Genomic DNA, 18,165 nt, shown 5'->3' with positions numbered 1-18,165 from the left:
AACAGTTCTACCAACCGAACATTAAATATTTGATTATATGAGCCTATGGGGCCATGCTCATTCAAGTCACACCAGGTATCATTAATATACACTAACTTCTGTGGTTCTGGTATGGAAGGCATGCACCACCACCACCCAGCTAAAATGTATACTTTAAGAGGGTAGCTTCAGGGGCAGAGTGCTTGCCCTGCATGCCTGAGGGCCTAGTTTTGATCTCTAATACTACAAAAAAATTAAAAATATACATTTTAGATTTCACCTGTCTGTGACTGTATTAGTTATTTTTCTATTGCTGTAATGAATCATGATCAGAAGCAATTAGTAGAAGGGAGAATTTATTTGGGCTTATGGTTCCAGAGGGCTAAGGTGTCCTTCACGGCTGTTGGGGCGGGGCAGCAGGTAGGCATGAGAGCTGGAACAGCAAGAACAAAGCTGAGAATGTATTGGGAATGCACGAGACTTCAAACTTCAGAGCCCACCCCCAGTATACGTCCTCCAACAAATACCTCCTAAGCCTACCCAAGCAACACCACCAGCCGGGGAACCAGTTCTTCACTCATCTGAGCCTATGGAGACATTCTCATTGAAACCACCATGGTAGCTATGACAGCGAAACCACAACCACTGAAAAACTGAACTTATTCATCACTCCAAATTAATTTCTTCTTCCACAACTCCCCTTTTTGGAGGGTGGTTAGAGTATCACACTTTAGCCCAGCCAGGTTTTGAATTTCTGGCAAACCTGTGTCTCGGGCTCAGTTTTCAGAGGAGTGGGATCATGGTGTGAACAACTACATCTAGGGTTTTGTTTTTGATGTTTCAAACGTCTTATTGTGTAGTTCAGACTGGCCTCGAGATCATTATCTTCCTGCCTTAGGTTTCTCAATGCTCTACCAAGCTTAACTCTTGTTCCCCCTTTAAAACCCCACCCCCTTCTGCTCACCTCTCTCAGCCTGATGCGTTTTCCATCACTGTGACTTAATGGGCCTGCACTGGGGTTTGTAGAAATGTTATCATGTGTACTTCCTTTGCCTGTCTTGTTGCACACAGCATAAGAATTGTGAAATCTGGCCAGGCGGTGGTGGCGCATGCCTTTAATTCCAGCACTCAGGAGGCAGAGGCAAGTGGATCTCTGAGTTCAAGGCCAGCCTGGTCTTGAGAGCTAGTTCCAGGATAGGCTCCAAAGCTACAGAGAAACTCTGTCTTGAAATACCAAAAAAAAAAAAAAAAAAAATTTTTTTGAAATCCATCATACTGTAGCATGTGTTTCAATCATTCCATTATTGCTAAGTGGCATTTCACTCAATGAATGAATATGTCTGACCATTCACCTGTTCCCGGATGTCTGTATTGATTCCAGTGTAGGCCGTGACACGTACAGTTGCTGTGAACATTTCTGTCACGTGTATGCTTCCCAGGGGCTTGAGCATCCATGTCCCTTAGTTAATATTTATAAAAATAGCTATGGGCTGGAGAGATGGCTCAGAGGTTAAGAGCACTGACTGCTCTTCCAGAGGTCCTGAGTTCAATTCCAAGTAACCACATGGTGGCTCACAACCATCTGTAATGAGATCTGGTGCCCTCTTCTGGCCTGCAGCAGACATAATAATATATACATAATTCATAAATAAATCTTTTTTTAATATTTATTTATTTATTATGTATACAATATTCTATTTGTGTGTATGACTACAGGCCCAATCTCCTCCTCTCCTCCATCTCTCTTCCCAGATTTCTCCTATTTATTCTCTGCCTGCCAGCCCCGCCTACCTCTCTTTCCTGCCTATTTCTCTCTCCAGCTTTTTATTAGACCAATCAGGTGTTTTAGTCAGGTAGAGTAACAGCTTCACAGAATCAAACAACTGCAACATATGAAACACATCTTTGCATCATTAAACAAATACTCCACATCTTCAACTATATTCCACAACACCTGAGTGCTGGAATTAAAGGTGTGTGTCCCACCACCCAGCTTCAAACAGGTTTTATGACTGGATCAGTCCATCTTCCATGTGATGCTTTGGTTTTGGCCTTTGTACTCCTGCCCTCAGTTCCTTCTTTCTCCAGCAGGCAGACCCTGAGTGGTGCCAGGCTACCCATCTGAAGTGCTCACTGCCCTCAACTTGTGACACACAATTTCCACAGAGTATTTGTTTCTTTAGCTGGATGAAACTGTCCACACCTTGATTAGCTTAAGCTTTGGGTTCAGAACACAAGGATGAAGTAGACTACACTGATTAGCAATGAGCAAGTTATTTAACTCCTCTAAGCTTCAGTTCCTGAAAACCAAACTATCTGCTTCACAGCAGAGTATTAACCAGGTCTGCAGATAGGACATGGTGCTTTTCCAAACTACTATACAGGTGGCATCTCAATACATAACACCCATTATCTGTATACCAGTAACATCGTTACTCCATTACTTCTGTATGATATCACCATCCAAACCTGCCAGGAACACCTACTAGTACCCAAAACCACAACCTTCTAGGACCTTTTTGCCTATTTAGTTTCTACTACAAATCAACACTACTGCTTAGTTGAAAGCCACTTACACAACTCAGTCCCTCTAGACTCCAAGTCAATTAGCTATGTGTTTCTAATTCCAGTGCTACACCCATCCCAACTCTTCTCTCAAGCCTTCCCCAAGACTTCTTAGCCTCCACATTGCCCAGCCTGACCTTGGACTAGAAATCCCCTGACCGTCTCCCAAGTGCGTGAGCACATGAGTACTGCCAGACCAAGCTCCCCAACAAAGTCCTACAAAGACTGTTTCCTTGTGTATGTTAAGACAGACAACCACATACTATTTTGCCCCTATAGACTTCTACCTTCTAGAAGTGGGCCATTCTAGCTTAATTCTTTTTTTACTTTCCATGACTGATTCTATGCCAAGAGTGTCCAACATCCACCATGTAAGCCCAAACTGGTCCGAGTTAAGAATAGTTTTGCTATTCAAAACAAATGTTGAATAATATAAAAATCAAAGACTATAGCTGGGCTCAACACTCAGGAAGGGAGAGGCTGTCGGATTTCTGAGGTCATGGCCAGCCTGGTCTACAAAGTGAGTTTCAGGATATCCAGGTCTACAAATAGAGAACCTGTCTTGAAAAACAAAACCAATCAAATTGTGACACATACACACATATGTAACCATCAGAGTCTTACAGAAAATCCCCAGCAGGTCCTTTCATGGACAAATGAGTCATATGCATAAAGGAAGTCCTGGGAGCTCAAGCAAGACTCTGTTGTTGAGTTGGTGTGTGGAGAGGTAGGGTTTTGCTACCCAAGCCAGTCTGGCAATCTTGTGGTGTCTGAAGTGTTTACAGACAAGTACCATGCTTTTCTGTTCTCCTTTTAAACATGTCTTACCAGTCTATTACAAAGTACTTGTGTTCCCTTAGGCAGAGTCTCACTATACAGCTCTGATGGGCCTGGAACTCACTGCATAGCTAAGGTTAGCCTCAAATTCGCAGTTGGAGGCCCCAGTGTGTGGGTGCAGGCACACACCACCATAGCCTGATGTGCTATTTGTTTATCCTACCAATGTAACAACTAAAACTCAAGGAGTCTGTCAACTTTAAAATCACCGAGACTATCTGCCACTAGCCATGAGAAGTAAGCAAAATAATTGGAGACTGGATGACAAAAAGCTATTTAATGTCTGACAAAGTCAAGCTCACAAGGAAATTTCCTTGAGTTTAATAAAGATGCTAAAAATGTTACTTTTCAAGTATTTAACTTTTTCTGTTTTACAAAGTTCTGTACATAAAGATAAATATACAGAAGCAAACCCCATCAACTGTACTTCAGTCATCCTCACTGGTGGGCTCACCATTTATAAGGAGGACATCATTCAACGCATTCTGTCACAGAAACTGTCCTATCAGAAAGGACGTCTACCCCCAAAAGATCACCACTGGGCCTCCTCCACAAAGTCAGCTAAATAGCAAGAGGCCTTCAACCTACCAACTAGCAAGTAGCCATGAAGTTAATGGCTGTCTCGTCTCTAAGTAGAGTGTGACCTAATGGCAATGTCTCTTCTCATACTGACCAAAGCCCTTAAAATACAGGTAGTTAAGAATGGAAATAAGCCCCGCCTCTTCTTGGCTAGTCACTGTGAAAGTGTGCGTAAGGCAATTGAGTTGAGGGTTAAGGGTCCATCTTGCTAATGTCAAGTGACACTAACAAGAGTCTTAGCTTCATCCACCAGATGATGGGCCCCTGCGTCCGGGTCTCCAGGAGCAGGTTCCACCCCCTTCACCAGTCAGAGGGTTATAACCTGGAAGTGAAAAGGAAACAGAACCATTTTGATGGCTGGAGATCAGGGAATATTCTATATTAAAACTCTAACCACAAATCTAGCATGTAAATCACTGCAAAGATAAAGATTCCATCCAAGGGACTTTAGCCTAATATTAAAAATAAGGTAGTGATAGTTGTAGTGCAGCCTTTAATACCAGTACTTGAGAGGCATGCAAAATGTTAGTCAGAAATTACCCAAGATACACTGATTTAACTATATGAAGCCTCCAGTTTTAAGCATTATAGCTCTGCTCTGAGAGGAAAATTTCCTTAATACAAGTGTTGCAGCTCTGAGAGAAAATCCCCAATGCATGTGTTAACTCTAAGGGGAAGGTTTCCCCAAAGGAAGCGTTGCAGCCCTGAGGGGGAAGGTTTCCCTAGCAGAAGTGTTTCAGAGCTGATGGAAATGTTTTTCCTCTGTAGAACTGTTGCATCTCTGAGAGGAAAGGCATCTTTGGCAGTCGGGAGCCAAAGAATACCACAAAGTCACACCACACAACAAACCTCACATAAGAGATTTATTGGGAGAGACACAAGAAGTTGGCTATTTCTGCTCAGGTGAGAAGCAGCAGGGGACTGGGCAGGAGGCAGGCTTAAACAGGGTTTCTTGGGGGAGGAGTTTTCCAAAGTAGGGGTTGGTGAGATTTCAGTCCTGCCTGAGCTTGGCTGGAGCCCAGGGACTGGTGGGATTTCATGCTCAGGGACTGGAGGGCTTTGGTAGGTTTTCAAACACAGAAATGGGCTTGGACGTTTACCCTACACTAATTACAGTGCTTAAAAGAAAGTACACATCCAAATAAAGGCTATTAAAGCTGCAGAAAATGGACTTAGAAGACAATTAAAGTGGCCAGATGTGGGGCTCACAACTGTAGTTCCACTCAGGAGGTTGCATAAGGCCAGCCTTGGCTACACTGTGATTTCTAAAACAGCCTAGGCTATAGTTTGAGACATTGTCTCAAAAACAAAACAAAAGCAAAGCAGAATATTTTAAAAGAGTGTGATGGTCCAGGCCTGTGATCTTAGTCCTTGGGAGGAAGAAACAAGAGGATCAAGAGGTCCAGGTCATCCTTGGCTACATTTTGAGCTGGAAGCCAGCCTAGGTCTAAGACCTTGCTTGTTTCAAAAACAAACAAAAACCAAACCAAATAACCAGAATGGAGCCTTCCACTTCTAGTAGTCAGAAATGGGTCACCTACATCCTTTTTCCATCTCTCCCTCCCACATCGGATCCTTACAGCCAATATGATAACTGGGTCCTTGCCAAATGCCCCAGGCTCCACAGTCAGTCTTATGTGGGCTGGTTCTGCTCCTTGCTTACCATGAAATCTTGTCCTAAGTTTTAGTTTCCTCATTTGCTAAGCCAGGTTGCTTAGGTTGGCCCCAGCTCAGGACTGCTGGACGGCACAACAGGCCAAGTGCAAACTGATGTGTGTTGGTTAGGCCAGGATGAAAGCAATTAGCTCTGGAGGGGAGGAGGAGAGGTACATAATAAATTGTTCCACTGCTGCAAACTCAGCCTGAATCTCAAAAGATTGCTAATTCCTGCATTTGTCTGTCCCACCTTCCAAAGCTATAGAAAATCCCTCAGGGACAAGATGAAGATGTGCTGCTACGGTGTCACCTAAAGCATCTCATCATGTAATATACAGGAAAAGCTGAGTGAACAGATGTCTATCTTGAGAAAGTTGCTCATAGGAAACAGGACAGCCCTGTAGCAAGACAAGACAGTGTCTGCCAGACACAGCTCTGTAGGGACAGACTGTTCTCATCCTGGCTCACATTTCCCAGCACCATCATCCTAACTGCTCCCTTATCTCAGGCACTGCTTCCCTTATCTCAACAGCCCTAAACTGGGGGCGTAGGAACTAAGAGACTGTTTCCTTACTATGTAGCCTAGGCTGGCCTCCACTTGGACAATCCTGCTTCAGCTGCCCAAGTACCAGGATTACAAGCATACATTCCATGCTCAGCTGGAGAATCTTAACTTTTAAAAGGAAAATATAGAGCCAGGAAGATGGCTCAGTGGGAAAAAGGGCTGAGCAAGCACAAGGACCTGTGTGCAAACCCCTAGCACCCATGCACAAAGCCAGGCATAGCAGCACACACACTTGTAAGTGCAGTGCTTCCGCTTAGAGACAGGACTGCTGAGGCTTCCCAGCTGCCAAACCAACTAATGGGATGAGGGAGAGGTCTTGTCTCGGAATAAGGTGGAACTGATAGATCCTAATGTCCTCTGTACAAGCATGGGCACGTGCACTGGCAGACTGAAGTGCACACACACCACACATACACAGAAAGTACACACAAAAAGACAATATATCTTGTAAGTGTTAAAACTTCTAAATGGTTCACATTGCCAGGTTCTTACCACCTCCCCGCAAAGGCTTTTTGTTAGATTTTCCTTTGGGGGTGACAGATGAAGTAGAAGGCCCAGGACCATCTTCTTCCTGTTTGAACATATACAAATTGAAGAATCAATAAATTGTACTGGGGGACAGGGGGGTAGAGTTCAATATGCCATGGTCTGGGTTTAATTTACAAAACCACAGACCCAATCCAAGCCCCGGCATTCTACACAGCTAACTGCCGTCAACTCCAGTTACCTGAGGCCTTCCTGTGTTTCTTCGGTAACTTCTGCCTTCTTGCATGCTGTCCCACATTTCAATCTTCTGTCTCCTCTTCTCTTCTTCAAGCTAAGAAAGAATCACACACACAAACAACACAGAGGAGGCACTCATAAGCTCCTACTAGTCTCAGGGAAAATGCTCACGTGAGAATTCTTACTTTAAACATCTCTCCAAACATGTCTCACTTTCATTTTATTAAAAAAAAAAAAAAAAAGCTGCTGTGCAGGCTTGGCATAATGGTATACACCTCTAACCCTAGTGCTCAGGAAGATGAGAAAACTTAAGTTTAAAAGCAGCCTGGCAGCCCTTATTTAAATGTTTTAAAATGTATGAAAGGGGCTGGAAAGATGGCTAAGCAGTTAAGAGCACTGACTTCTCTTCTAGAGGACCCAGCATCCACACAGCAGCTCACTACTGTCTGTAACTCCAGTTCCAGAGGATCTGCATCCCCACACATACATGCAGGCAAAACACCAATGCACATAAAATAAAAGTACATAGTTTTTAAAAGTGTGGAAAAAGAAACAATGATCCCATTATTTCAGTCCATTTTGGCAATGCAGAAGAAATGACCTGTAATGGGTGTGTGTGTGGCTGGCAGGCCTGTTTTACCATTACCTGGCTGTGCCTCAGGCACTAGGTCATAGGACAACAGATTGCCAAGTGCATTAGAAAGTTAAATACTATGGAAACATAAGGGAAATGAATCCCTGCAGAAAACCACACTGAGCAATGGCTGCCCAAGAAGTCTGTGGTAGGTATTGATCCAGTACACATGGTATTTGCTTCTGCTTCCTGTTCCATGGGCAGTAGCCATTTTTTTTTTTCAAGCAACTAAGCATTGCAGTGGACATGCATGTCAGGGGCATGCAATCTCTCATTTCCAAAAGAATTCAAACCCAAAGCAATCTATTCTGGTCCTAATTAAATTGTGATGTCATAAGAACACATGATAAAAGAACATGTTCTGCAAATTTCTCCATGGCACACACTCTTCAAGCTTCCATCACTTGTAAATACAAGAAGTTCAGAAAGAACCTCTTAACCTAAAGGTTACTCTATACTTTTAGTTACATCAAGAATGTCTAAGTGAGTGGGGCATGGTGGTTATCCCAGAATCCCCAGCTCTAGGGATGCAGAGGCAGACATCTAGTCTAGGCAGGCAGGGTTCCATGAGACCCTATGCCTTAAAAAAAAAAAAGTCTAATCCATCATAACAAAACAAAAAACAAAATGGGGGGTGGGGTGCAGCAAGATGGCTCAGCAGGCAAAAGTGTTTACTGAACGAGCAAACACGCTTATGACCTATTTGAGCTCCAGAACTCATGGAATAAGAGACTGCCTCCTGTAAGTTGTCCTCTGGTCTCCCAGTGCACACCACAAATAATAAACATCCAGAATCAGTGTCTAGCAGATAAATTCTAGCATTACCTATGAGAGATCTAAACTAACCATAAGCCAGGCAGATATGATGGGCATTTGAAAAAACATGCACATACGATTTCGATTTCCCATTTCTATTCAAAGGGACCCATACAGTGTGCTCATAAAATACTGGATAAACTACATCTGTAAAAATACCTAAATAAGCTGGGCAGTGGTGGTACACACTTTTAATCCCAGCACTCGGGAAGTAGAGGCAGGCGGATCTCTGTGAGTTTGAGGCCAGCCTGGTCAACAAGAGTTCCAGGACAGGTTCCAATGCTACACAGAGAAACTCTGTCTCAAACAAACAAACAAAACAAAACAAAACACCTAAATAAATATAACATTACATGGGCTATTTAGGCAGTGGGTAAGAAGCAAGAACAGTGGAGATGTAATTTCCACAGATTAAACTTCTATACCACACACAGGTTTCTAATTCCTAACTTTAAAGTCAGTCTGGTGACTAAGGGGAAGACTGGCAACTAGCTTATATCAACTGAAGGCTGCTAGTGGACTAAATGCCTCAGGAGAGCGGGTGTGCATTTATATCTTATTATGTTCTTTCCTTCTGGGTCCCAGTCAAGTTGGGAAGAGCAGACCCGAAAGGATGGCCATGCAGAAACAAGAGGAGCTGCTGATGTGGCAGAAAGGCACATGTCTCTGGAAGCCCAGTGACACAACTGAGGCTGATAATTCTGAGATCAAATTCTCTGGTGCCTCACAGCTGGCAGAGGGTTATTTTTGTGGGACATGAGAGAGGCGCTGAAAACTTCTGGATAGGACAGGAAAAGACAATGACAGATTAGCTCAATGGTAGTGTACAAATGTCATCTGAATGATAAATGTCACCCATAGGCACTACTAGTATCTGAACACGTGGTCTCCAGCTGGCAGCAATGTTTGCGAATGTCATGGAACCTTTAGGAGGGGCAGCCTTGCTGGAGGAAGTATGTTCTTGGAGGTACTTTGAGATTTTATAGCCTGGCTCCATTTCCTGCCCTGTCTGCTTCCTGACTGCCAGGCTGGCCTCATGTTCCTGTTGCCATGACAGACTGTGTCCTCCCCCAGGGGCTGGACACCAAAATAAACCCTTTCTCCCCAGTTGCTTGTCATTCCAGCATAGCAGCGGAAGTACCTAATACAGCAGTCTCACTCCCATGAGGACCAGTGCAACTCCCCTGGCTGCTCAGAGTAATCCCTGGTTCCTCCTTCCCCTCACTTTCCACCTTTCGTCCCATGAAAATCCATGACTTAAAAAAAGCCGGGCAGTGGTGGCACACGCCTTTAATCCCAGCACTTGGGAGGCAGAGGCAGGCGGATCTCTGTGAGTTCGAGGCCAGCCTGGTCTACAAGAGCTAGACAGGAACCAAATAGCTACGGAGAAATCAAAAAAAAAAAAAAAAAAAAAAAAACCTCAAAATTCCAATCTTTTAGTCCACACTTCCACCAACACAATCCTTATCTAAGCCTTACGCTTTTCTTGCTCTCCTGAAACCCACAGCTGTGTGCTTGACCATCCCTAAACTAAGTCATATGCAATACCCAGCTTCAAACAAAGCTAAATATGGAGCTTGGAATCCCAGCACTTGGGAGGTAGACAGGCTGGTATCTACACGGGCTCTGGCAGCAATGTGACCCAAGCACACAGTCTTGTGGAGTAATACTGTTAAGAAAACGCTTGAAGACAAGACAGAAACAAAAGATGTACTTTTCTTCAAGAGTATTTCTCCCTTGACAGTTCAAAACTGTACAAAGCAAGCACGCTGACCCACAGTAAACTAAACGAAATTAATTCTTGATATCCACCCAAAAGACATGCACTCACTCACCCACAAACACTGTCCATGGTAGCAATGAATTCACAAACCTATGCCTAGCCAGCATATTTCCTCTATATGGGCAGTGCTGACCTAGTAGACTATGAAATGCAGCTGGAACTTAATGAGACACGACTCTGCTCTATGCTTGCAAATAACAGCAAATATTTTTCTGACCATTAGCACTAAGCCTTGAACAGTTAGTTCAATAGAGGTATGGATAGGCAATAGAGACCTTGCCTAGCATGCTCAAGGCCCTGAAAAAAACAAAGAAAAGAAAAAAAACCCAACACAATTATTAAGTCAACCCAGTTCATACCTGTCTTAGTTTTTCCTTATGTTTTTCAACTTGGGCATTTAGATCTTCCTGCATTCTCAAACGGGCAGCTGCTAAAGCCTCTTGTCGCTTAACAACAACATCAGGTTCTAAAACAGGAAGAAAAAACAATGAGGTATGACTCCATATAAAATAGCCTATAAATATAGAGATTCAAATGTCAGAAAATCACCACGAAATATATCCTTGCACACTAAGAGAGGAGCACTAAGTGCTGTGATGGCTGCGGAGCAAGACTCTACTGTACCACATATACGCCACACATCTCACTCGCGCTCAATCTCTAGGTTGACCAGAGGTCCAGAAGAAAGCAAAGCTCAAGGCCTCTGCATCTCCATCTATCACTGGACTAGCCCAGGTCTATGAGAAGAGGTGTAAGATCCTCTTCCAACAAAAACCAAGTCCTTTCAATTAGCATTATGAACTGAATATGGATGTCCCAGCTTAACTAACTTCTGGTTGAGATAGGGTCTAATGTAACCTCAACCGGTCTCCAACTCACTATGTGGCACTGAGTGACCTTAAACTCCTGACCCTCCACCTCCCAGGGCGGGACAACGAAAGCTGGCCACCATGCCCACTTTTATTTGGTGCTGGAGACTAAACCCCAGGCCTTGTGTGTGCTACTCCAGCACTCCACCAGCTGAGTCCCAGCTCCAACCCAGTTTCCTTTTTTTTTTTTTTTGAGATAGGGTTTTCTTTTTTTTCTTTTTTCTTTTTTTTTTTTTTGAGATAGGGTCTTTCTTACTATGTAGTCCTGGCTGACCTAGAACTCTCCATGTAGACTGGGCTGACCTGAAATTCATACAGATCTGCCAGCCTCTGCCTCCTGAGTGCTGGGACTAGAGGTGTGTGCCCCATACCCAATCCTAGTTTACCTTTTTGCCTCGCTGTAAATCAAGGCTTTCCACCCCAGTCTCAGTACCATGGTAATTCAGATGCATGGTGATCTGTATTTTAGTTATACTGCAGCATAAAATACTTAACATTTCATTTGGGCACAGCCACAGAGGTGTAGGTAGAATGGCTGCACTTTGAGGTTTTTTTAAACAACCAAATGAGAAGTGGAAATCAGGTTTTTTGTTTTGTTTTTGTTTTTCGAGACAGGTTTCTCTGTAGCTTTGGAGCCTGTTCTAGAACTAGCTCTTGTAGACCAGGTTGGCCTGGAACTCACAGAGATCCGCCTGCCTCTGCCTCCCAAGTGCTGGGATTAAAGGCGTGTGCCACCACCGTCTGGCAGAAATCAGGTTTAATGAGGTCTGGGAAAAATCAAAACGAAGTGCATGCAAAATCCTAATGCCGAGTTTCTTCTGGTCATTCACAATAACTCAAAGGATGTAGCTAGAGCACAAGGAAAAGGTTAAGTTTTCATTTTGCTCCTCTTACTAAACAAGATGTGCACTGAGTATACTACACACCATTGGGAACTTTTTGCATCTCAATAAAAATCTTCCAAAAAACCCAAACTAAACGGCATAAACTGCTGCCACCCATGAAAGTAAGCTACAGGTGCCTTCATTTCTATCACAGGATACTAACCCAGAACAGCCTCAGCCTGGTCCAGCTGCCTCTGCCTCCACGCCCTCAGTCGGACTGCGAGTTTCTGGATGACAATGTAGAGAAGGATGCAGCTGAAGAGGATGTACCAGCCGTAGCTGGCCAGCACGGAGCCCACTGACAAAAAGAAAGCAGGTTCAAAAAACGGAGAATGCCATTTTTCAATAATATTCAGCAAAGATAAATCATAGCTCCTGCCTTCAGAACCTTCGCATCTAGCTGAGAAACCAGACCCCTAAAATAGTTACTATCTGGGCCAGGAATGGAAGGATTCCGGAAAGTCTGGGTACAGAAACTTAACCACCAGGGCATTCCGGAGTAGTCTGGAGGGTGCAGGGCACAGCAGCGGGGTTCTGAAGGACTAGGGAGGGATGTGTCTATCCAATTCAGGACAGCCAAAGGCCAGCCGGACTCCCGGAGCTACGCTTTGTAAAGGAGACAGCAGTGGGTTAGGGTTGCGCAGAGCAAAACGCCGGCCGGAGACTCCAGTCACTGCAAAAGGAAGGTGTTAGAAGGACCCCAGCGAACCAAGTCCGCGAGCGCCCGCCCAGAGCGGGCTGACTTCGGGGAAGCTGCGCTCGGGCCCAGCCCGCCTTCCCTGCCTGCCCGCGGCGATAACGCCAGGCCTCCTGGAGGCCGACCCACCGAGCATGGCGGCGCCTGCCGCACGCCCAGCCGCCCGTCACCTGTAACGTGCAGGAATCTCAGGCCCTCGGTCTCCAGCGCCGGCCGCGCGGACAGAGATTCCTCGGGGAGCTCCATGGCCTCCGCTGCCAACGACAGGCCCAGTACTGTTCTCGGCTCGGGGCTTCCGGTTCGGCCCTTTGTACACGTGGCGCTCACGGCCGCGAGGCGGTTCTGACCTATCGTGGCTCGACTCGTCTCGACGCTCGACCAATCACAGATGGGGTGTGGCTGGAGGGCGGGGCTTGAGGACGCCCAGGCGGAAGCGCGTTTGACTTTTGGGGAGGAACTGGGGCGGCATTTAGAAGCTGTGGAAGTGGATAAATGATCTTACACTGATTTCCTACAGACCTTGTACTTGATACTGATTGGACAGCGAGGAGCAAGGGATTTGGAGCCTCGTAGGGATGAGATTTGCATCCCGCCCTTGTCACAGGGCCAGTGAGGGCTGCAGCATAGGTCCCCTCTACAAGCATGAGGAAAGCGACCTAATACTCCACTGACCCAAATTATTTCTAAGGAACCACAATGCCAAGAGAAGGATTAATGTATTAATGACGCCGACATGTTTAGACTCTTACTATGTGACACATTACCACAGTTTTTTTTTTTTTTTTTTTTTTTTTTTTAGTTTTTCGAGACAGGGTTTCTCTGTAGCTTTGGAGCCTGTCCTGGCACTAGTTCTTGTAGACCAGGCTGGCCTCGAACTCACAGAGATCCGCCTGCCTCTGCCTCCCGAGTGCTGGGATTAAAGGCGTGCGCCACCACCGCCCGGCATTACCACAGTTTCGTACTGCGTCCCAGCAACATATTAGGAAAGCAATAAAGGAGACTGCTACGATTTGAAATGGAACTGATGGAATCAAGTTTCCAAAGTCTTAGGTTAACGGGATTAAGAAGGCAACAATTTTATCCGTGGTGTATAAAGGCGAGTCCTTTGCAGGGTCATATGAAGTCAGTATGGAGTTCTCCAGGAAAAAGGAAGGCAGATTTATATGCATTCCGCCATGATGTGATACAGTCAAAAGACCCTGACCGAAGTTTTGCCGTGTTTTGTGGACTTTGAATCTCCAAAATGCCATTGCTTCATAAAATTAGCCTGTTGAGTAGCCTACTACAGTAGCAAACTAAAGCAGGTTTTCCTACTGAAGGACTGGTGTTCATGGAACATGGGAGAGAAAAGCCTGCAATTGCTTCACTTTTCAGCCACCTTGAAAATGTAATTTACAATCAGAAAATTGATGACTGGATATTATTATCAGTTAAGGCTATGACAATAGCCATCAATTTGCTGAATTTGTTTTATATTCGCAATGTTTTCCTCTTAGTGGTAAAAAAAATGATGCCTCTGTTTAAAAATTTGAGGTACTGATCATTGGGCTCCCTACGCTCTACTTTTGAGCTACACCCCCAGTTTGAACCATTACTCTTAGTTTAAGGTGATTTCTCACTTCCTTAGGCTTCGTCATACAAATGCAAGAGAAACGTCTGGTTAAGAGGGAAGAGGTTGCTTAATTTGCCTGTTTTTCCAGTCCGGTAACATCTGTTATCACGATGATGAAATAAGTAGTAACATTTAGTTTCTTTAAAAGGGAGTGGGAACAAAACCACCACCAACAAAATGCCAGGCATTAGTGATGCACACCTTTAACCCCAGTACTCATTCCTGAGTTCGAGGCCAGCCTGTTTTATGGAGTGAGTTCCAGGACAGCCAGGGCTATAAAGAGAAACAAGCAAAAAGGTGGGGTGGGTATGATCAAAGTACATGATACACATATATGAAAATGTCCTAATAAAATCAATTCTTTTACACAATGCCAATAACAAGGAATCTTTTCCACTTTAATTCTGCAATATAAAATAGAAATTAGCAATTCATAGAGATAATGCATTAAAAATATACGAAGTAGGACGAGGAATGTATCTCACTTAGGTCAAGTACTTCCTTGTCTAGCATGTCCAAACCCTGGGTTTTAAGCTCTGCGCTGCATCCACAGACTATGGTGGCAAAAGCTTCTAATCACAATGTTTGTGAGGAAGAGAGAAGAGGATCAGGAATCCAAGGTCATCTTTGGTGTCACAGGAAGGCCACACTGGGCAACCGGAGACTGCCTCAAAAACCAAAACCACGGGAGACAGAGGCAGGTGGATATCCATGAGTTCCACTTTGGCCAGGGCTAGCTACATAGTTAGCCCTTCTCAAAAACAACAAAGCCACATCAATAAAACAAATGTACAAAGTCGCTTTGTTTACTCTTGGGCAGCAAGCGTGCACTTAGATGTGCACAGTATAATAATCCACTAAAACGGAAAGCATTTTGAATTGAGTGCATAGATTTTAGGCTTTTATTCCAGTTTCTATGAAACTGATTTTACGTCTCAGCTGTGTTATGTTTAACCCTTTCATCAAGTGCTTGTCACCTAGGGCCCAGTCAGGCACTTGAGAAGTTCAGGTGTTACTTGCAGAAACAGGACAAAGGTGAATAGCAACCACAAGGTCACTGTTGGTTATGCAGACTAAATGCCTAGCTCTAACTGCCACTTTTTAGAACCACATCCTTGCATGGGTACTTCTTACAGCCACGGCTTTCAGCGTAGGTGAATCTCCGCAGCCACTGTATTTAGCTAGGTGGGTTGCTTTGGTTGACGGCAACTAAGCAGAAATGTTATCAGTCCTGAGTAGGTTAGTTAGTTTTCTGAGGAGAAGTAGGCATAGAAAGCCAGCTGCTCTAGCTAAGTACAGATGTCACAAGATCTGCACAAGACTGGGCTCAACACCCTACCACTGAGAGGGGGAGGTGCTAATTCAGTCCCACCTGACCCCCCAGGACTCTACTACTGCTAGTTGATGGAGGAGTAAGAAACAATGCTTCAGTGATGCAGCCTGTACTCCCGTAAACAACCCTAACTCACTAAGTCCAGCACATAGAAAAGGGGTGGCTAGTTGGGAAGAGGGAGATAATCCCAAGGGCAGAGTAGTGTGTGTGTGTGTGTGTGTGTGTGTGTGTGTGAGAGAGAGAGAGAGAGAGAGAGAGAGAGAGAGAGAGAGAATGAATAAAATATATTTTATGTGCATATTTGTTTGTTTTTTCTTTTTTTTTTAATAATTTTTTTTTTGATTTTTTGAGACAGGGTTTCTCCGTAGCTTTTGGTTCCTGTCCTGGAACTAGTTCTTGTAGACCAGGCTGGCCTCGAACGCACAGAGATCCGCCTGCCTCTGCCTCCCGAGTGCTGGGAATAAAGGCCTGCGCAAACACTGCCCGGCTACTCTACTCTTTTTTTATTTTTTTTAAATAATTTATTTTATGTGCATTGGTGTTTTGCATGCATGTATGCATGTCTGTGTCAGATCCCCTGGAACTGGAGATACAGACAGGTGTAAGTTGCCATGTGGGTGCTAGGAATTGAACCCTGATCCTCTGAAAGACCAGCTAGTACTCTTAACCTCTGAGCCATTTCTCTAGCCCCTCTGTGGGCACTTGAATAAGTGTTTTTGCATGCATGTAAGTACACCATACACCTGCAGTGCCCATGGAGGTCAGAGGGTGTTGGATTCCCTGGAGCTGTTCAGAAGGTTGTGAACTGCAGTGTTGGTGCTGAGAACCAAATCCAGGTTCTCTTTGAGAACATCAAGTCCTCTAAGTCACTGAGTCATCTTTCCCACTCCTGCTCCTGTGTGTGCTTGTATGTATATGGGCATATGTATGGAGACCAGTTGTAGATCCAGGGATCAAGCTTCAGGTTAATCATTAATCAACTCTTATTGATCATATTAAGCCTTAAAGCCAAGACATTTACCAATTACATACAAACGCTAAAGCAGTAACATTCAAGGTCAGGTGTGGTGGCACACCTGTGATCTCAGCTGTTGGGAGGTGGCGGTGTAAGGATTAGAGGTTCAAGGTCAATTTCAGCTGTCTGGCTAGTTGAAAGCCAGCCGGGACTATGAGACACCATTTCAAGTCAGTATGTTAATGTAGTTCCATGGACTCATTCTTGCTGCTGTTTCTGCTGTAACACGCCCAACATTAGCCTGAACAAAACTCATGCTCTACAAAATTATTCACTGAAAATGTTGGGTTCTAGGGAAAATAGCATGGGTTGAAGTGAACCTGACCAATTATTTGGGTCCTGAGACACAGATGGAAGAGAGGAAGCCTCCTTTGCCTCTGGCCAGCTTTGCAAAGTCCTTGATCAGGACACTGGCGTACAGGACGTAATGGTGTGCTGGGTGTGCTTTTTCCCACCTATCTCAATCACTAAACTATCCAGTACTCAAAGTTCTGCTCAGTCCAGACTAACTCAGAGCATGCTCAGCAGCCTCCAACATTCTCAAGGACTACAGTGTAGCCCAGGCCTGGGTGCCAAACTCGAGTTACCTTTAGTTAAAAACGCGCAATCCTAAGTTACCCCGGACACCAACTGTCAACACTTGGATTGTTGACCAAGATGGAGTGTCATCCAGTAAGAACTCAATGAAGCTATGGAAAACAGAAACATTTTTTCTTTGGTGCACAGTCTCTGCATGACTGTCATAAAGCCACAGTCACAGCCCTAAGAAGCAAGCACTTCATCTTCATCTGTCTTATGAGCAACAGGGGCCAGTGCATGAACAGAAGGGCTGTGGGATACTGCAAACCAGACTCCAATCCAGCGCAGACCCCTAGAAAGCCAGTTTCACTGTATCTCTCTACAAGAGCAGCTAGTTGTCACCCATTGATGAAAATCATCGACTATTTAATATGCTTGTCACATCCGGAATTACCATAGGAGTCTGAAAAACCAATCAGGGGCTGGGAAAATGGTTCGATGGCTAAGAGTGCTTGCTATGCAAGCCTGAGTTCAAATCCCCACCGGCCCTGTAAAAAGCTAGGTCTGTACTAATGCAGTACTGTGGGTGGAGATAGGACTGCTGGGCCTAACTCCAGGCTGAGAAAGACATTGTTCTTAAGGGAACAAGGCAGAGTAGAGAAACCATGGTACTGATATTTAACAACAAAAGCTTTTCCTAAATAAGGAATGCAGTTAGCTGCTGCTTATGTGTGCAGTTTTATTTGTCCAGTCCTAAATTCTGCCTGCCTTTACAAAGAATCTGTAACATTTCATAATTGGAAGTAATGTTTATTCAAAAACACCATTCTCCCTGCAGTGGGTATTTTTTATCAACCTGACACAAGCTAGAGTCATCAGATAGGATAGAGCCTCACTTGAGGAAATGCATCCATGAGTTTCTAACGCAGGGCATTTTCTCAATTAGTCATCAAAGGGGGCAAGTCCAAAGTGGGTACTGCCATCCCTGGGCTGCTAGTCATGAAAAGCAAGCCAGTAAGCAGCACCCTTCCATGGCCTCTGCGTCAGCTCCTGCCTCCAGGTTCCTGCCCTGTCTGAGTTGCTATCCTGACTTCCTTCA

The 18,165-nt window shown here is 44.6% G+C and overlaps 1 protein-coding gene across 1 annotated transcript; it reads right to left on the bottom strand.

Annotated features, from left to right (window-relative positions):
- Nucleotides 1–3,643: 3,643 nt before the first annotated feature.
- Selenos (selenoprotein S) lies at nucleotides 3,644–12,920 on the bottom strand. The gene is made up of 6 exons (XM_050149138.1): nucleotides 12,758–12,920; nucleotides 12,054–12,188; nucleotides 10,497–10,603; nucleotides 6,909–6,998; nucleotides 6,674–6,752; nucleotides 3,644–4,282 (listed from the first exon to the last, which is right to left on the bottom strand). Exons 1-6 carry the CDS (start codon nucleotides 12,831–12,833, stop codon nucleotides 4,203–4,205), a joined length of 567 nt encoding a protein of 188 aa, XP_050005095.1. The 5' UTR covers nucleotides 12,834–12,920; the 3' UTR covers nucleotides 3,644–4,202.
- Nucleotides 12,921–18,165: the final 5,245 nt, after the last annotated feature.

Source organism: Alexandromys fortis, unplaced genomic scaffold (genome assembly GCF_014885135.2).
Source record: "Alexandromys fortis isolate MF-2015 unplaced genomic scaffold, M_Fortis_MF-2015_v1.1 scaffold_67, whole genome shotgun sequence".
Classification (NCBI taxonomy): Eukaryota; Metazoa; Chordata; class Mammalia; order Rodentia; family Cricetidae; genus Alexandromys; species Alexandromys fortis.
The sequence above is the reverse complement of the archived record's forward strand: the minus strand, read 5'-3'. Positions and strand labels throughout refer to the sequence as shown.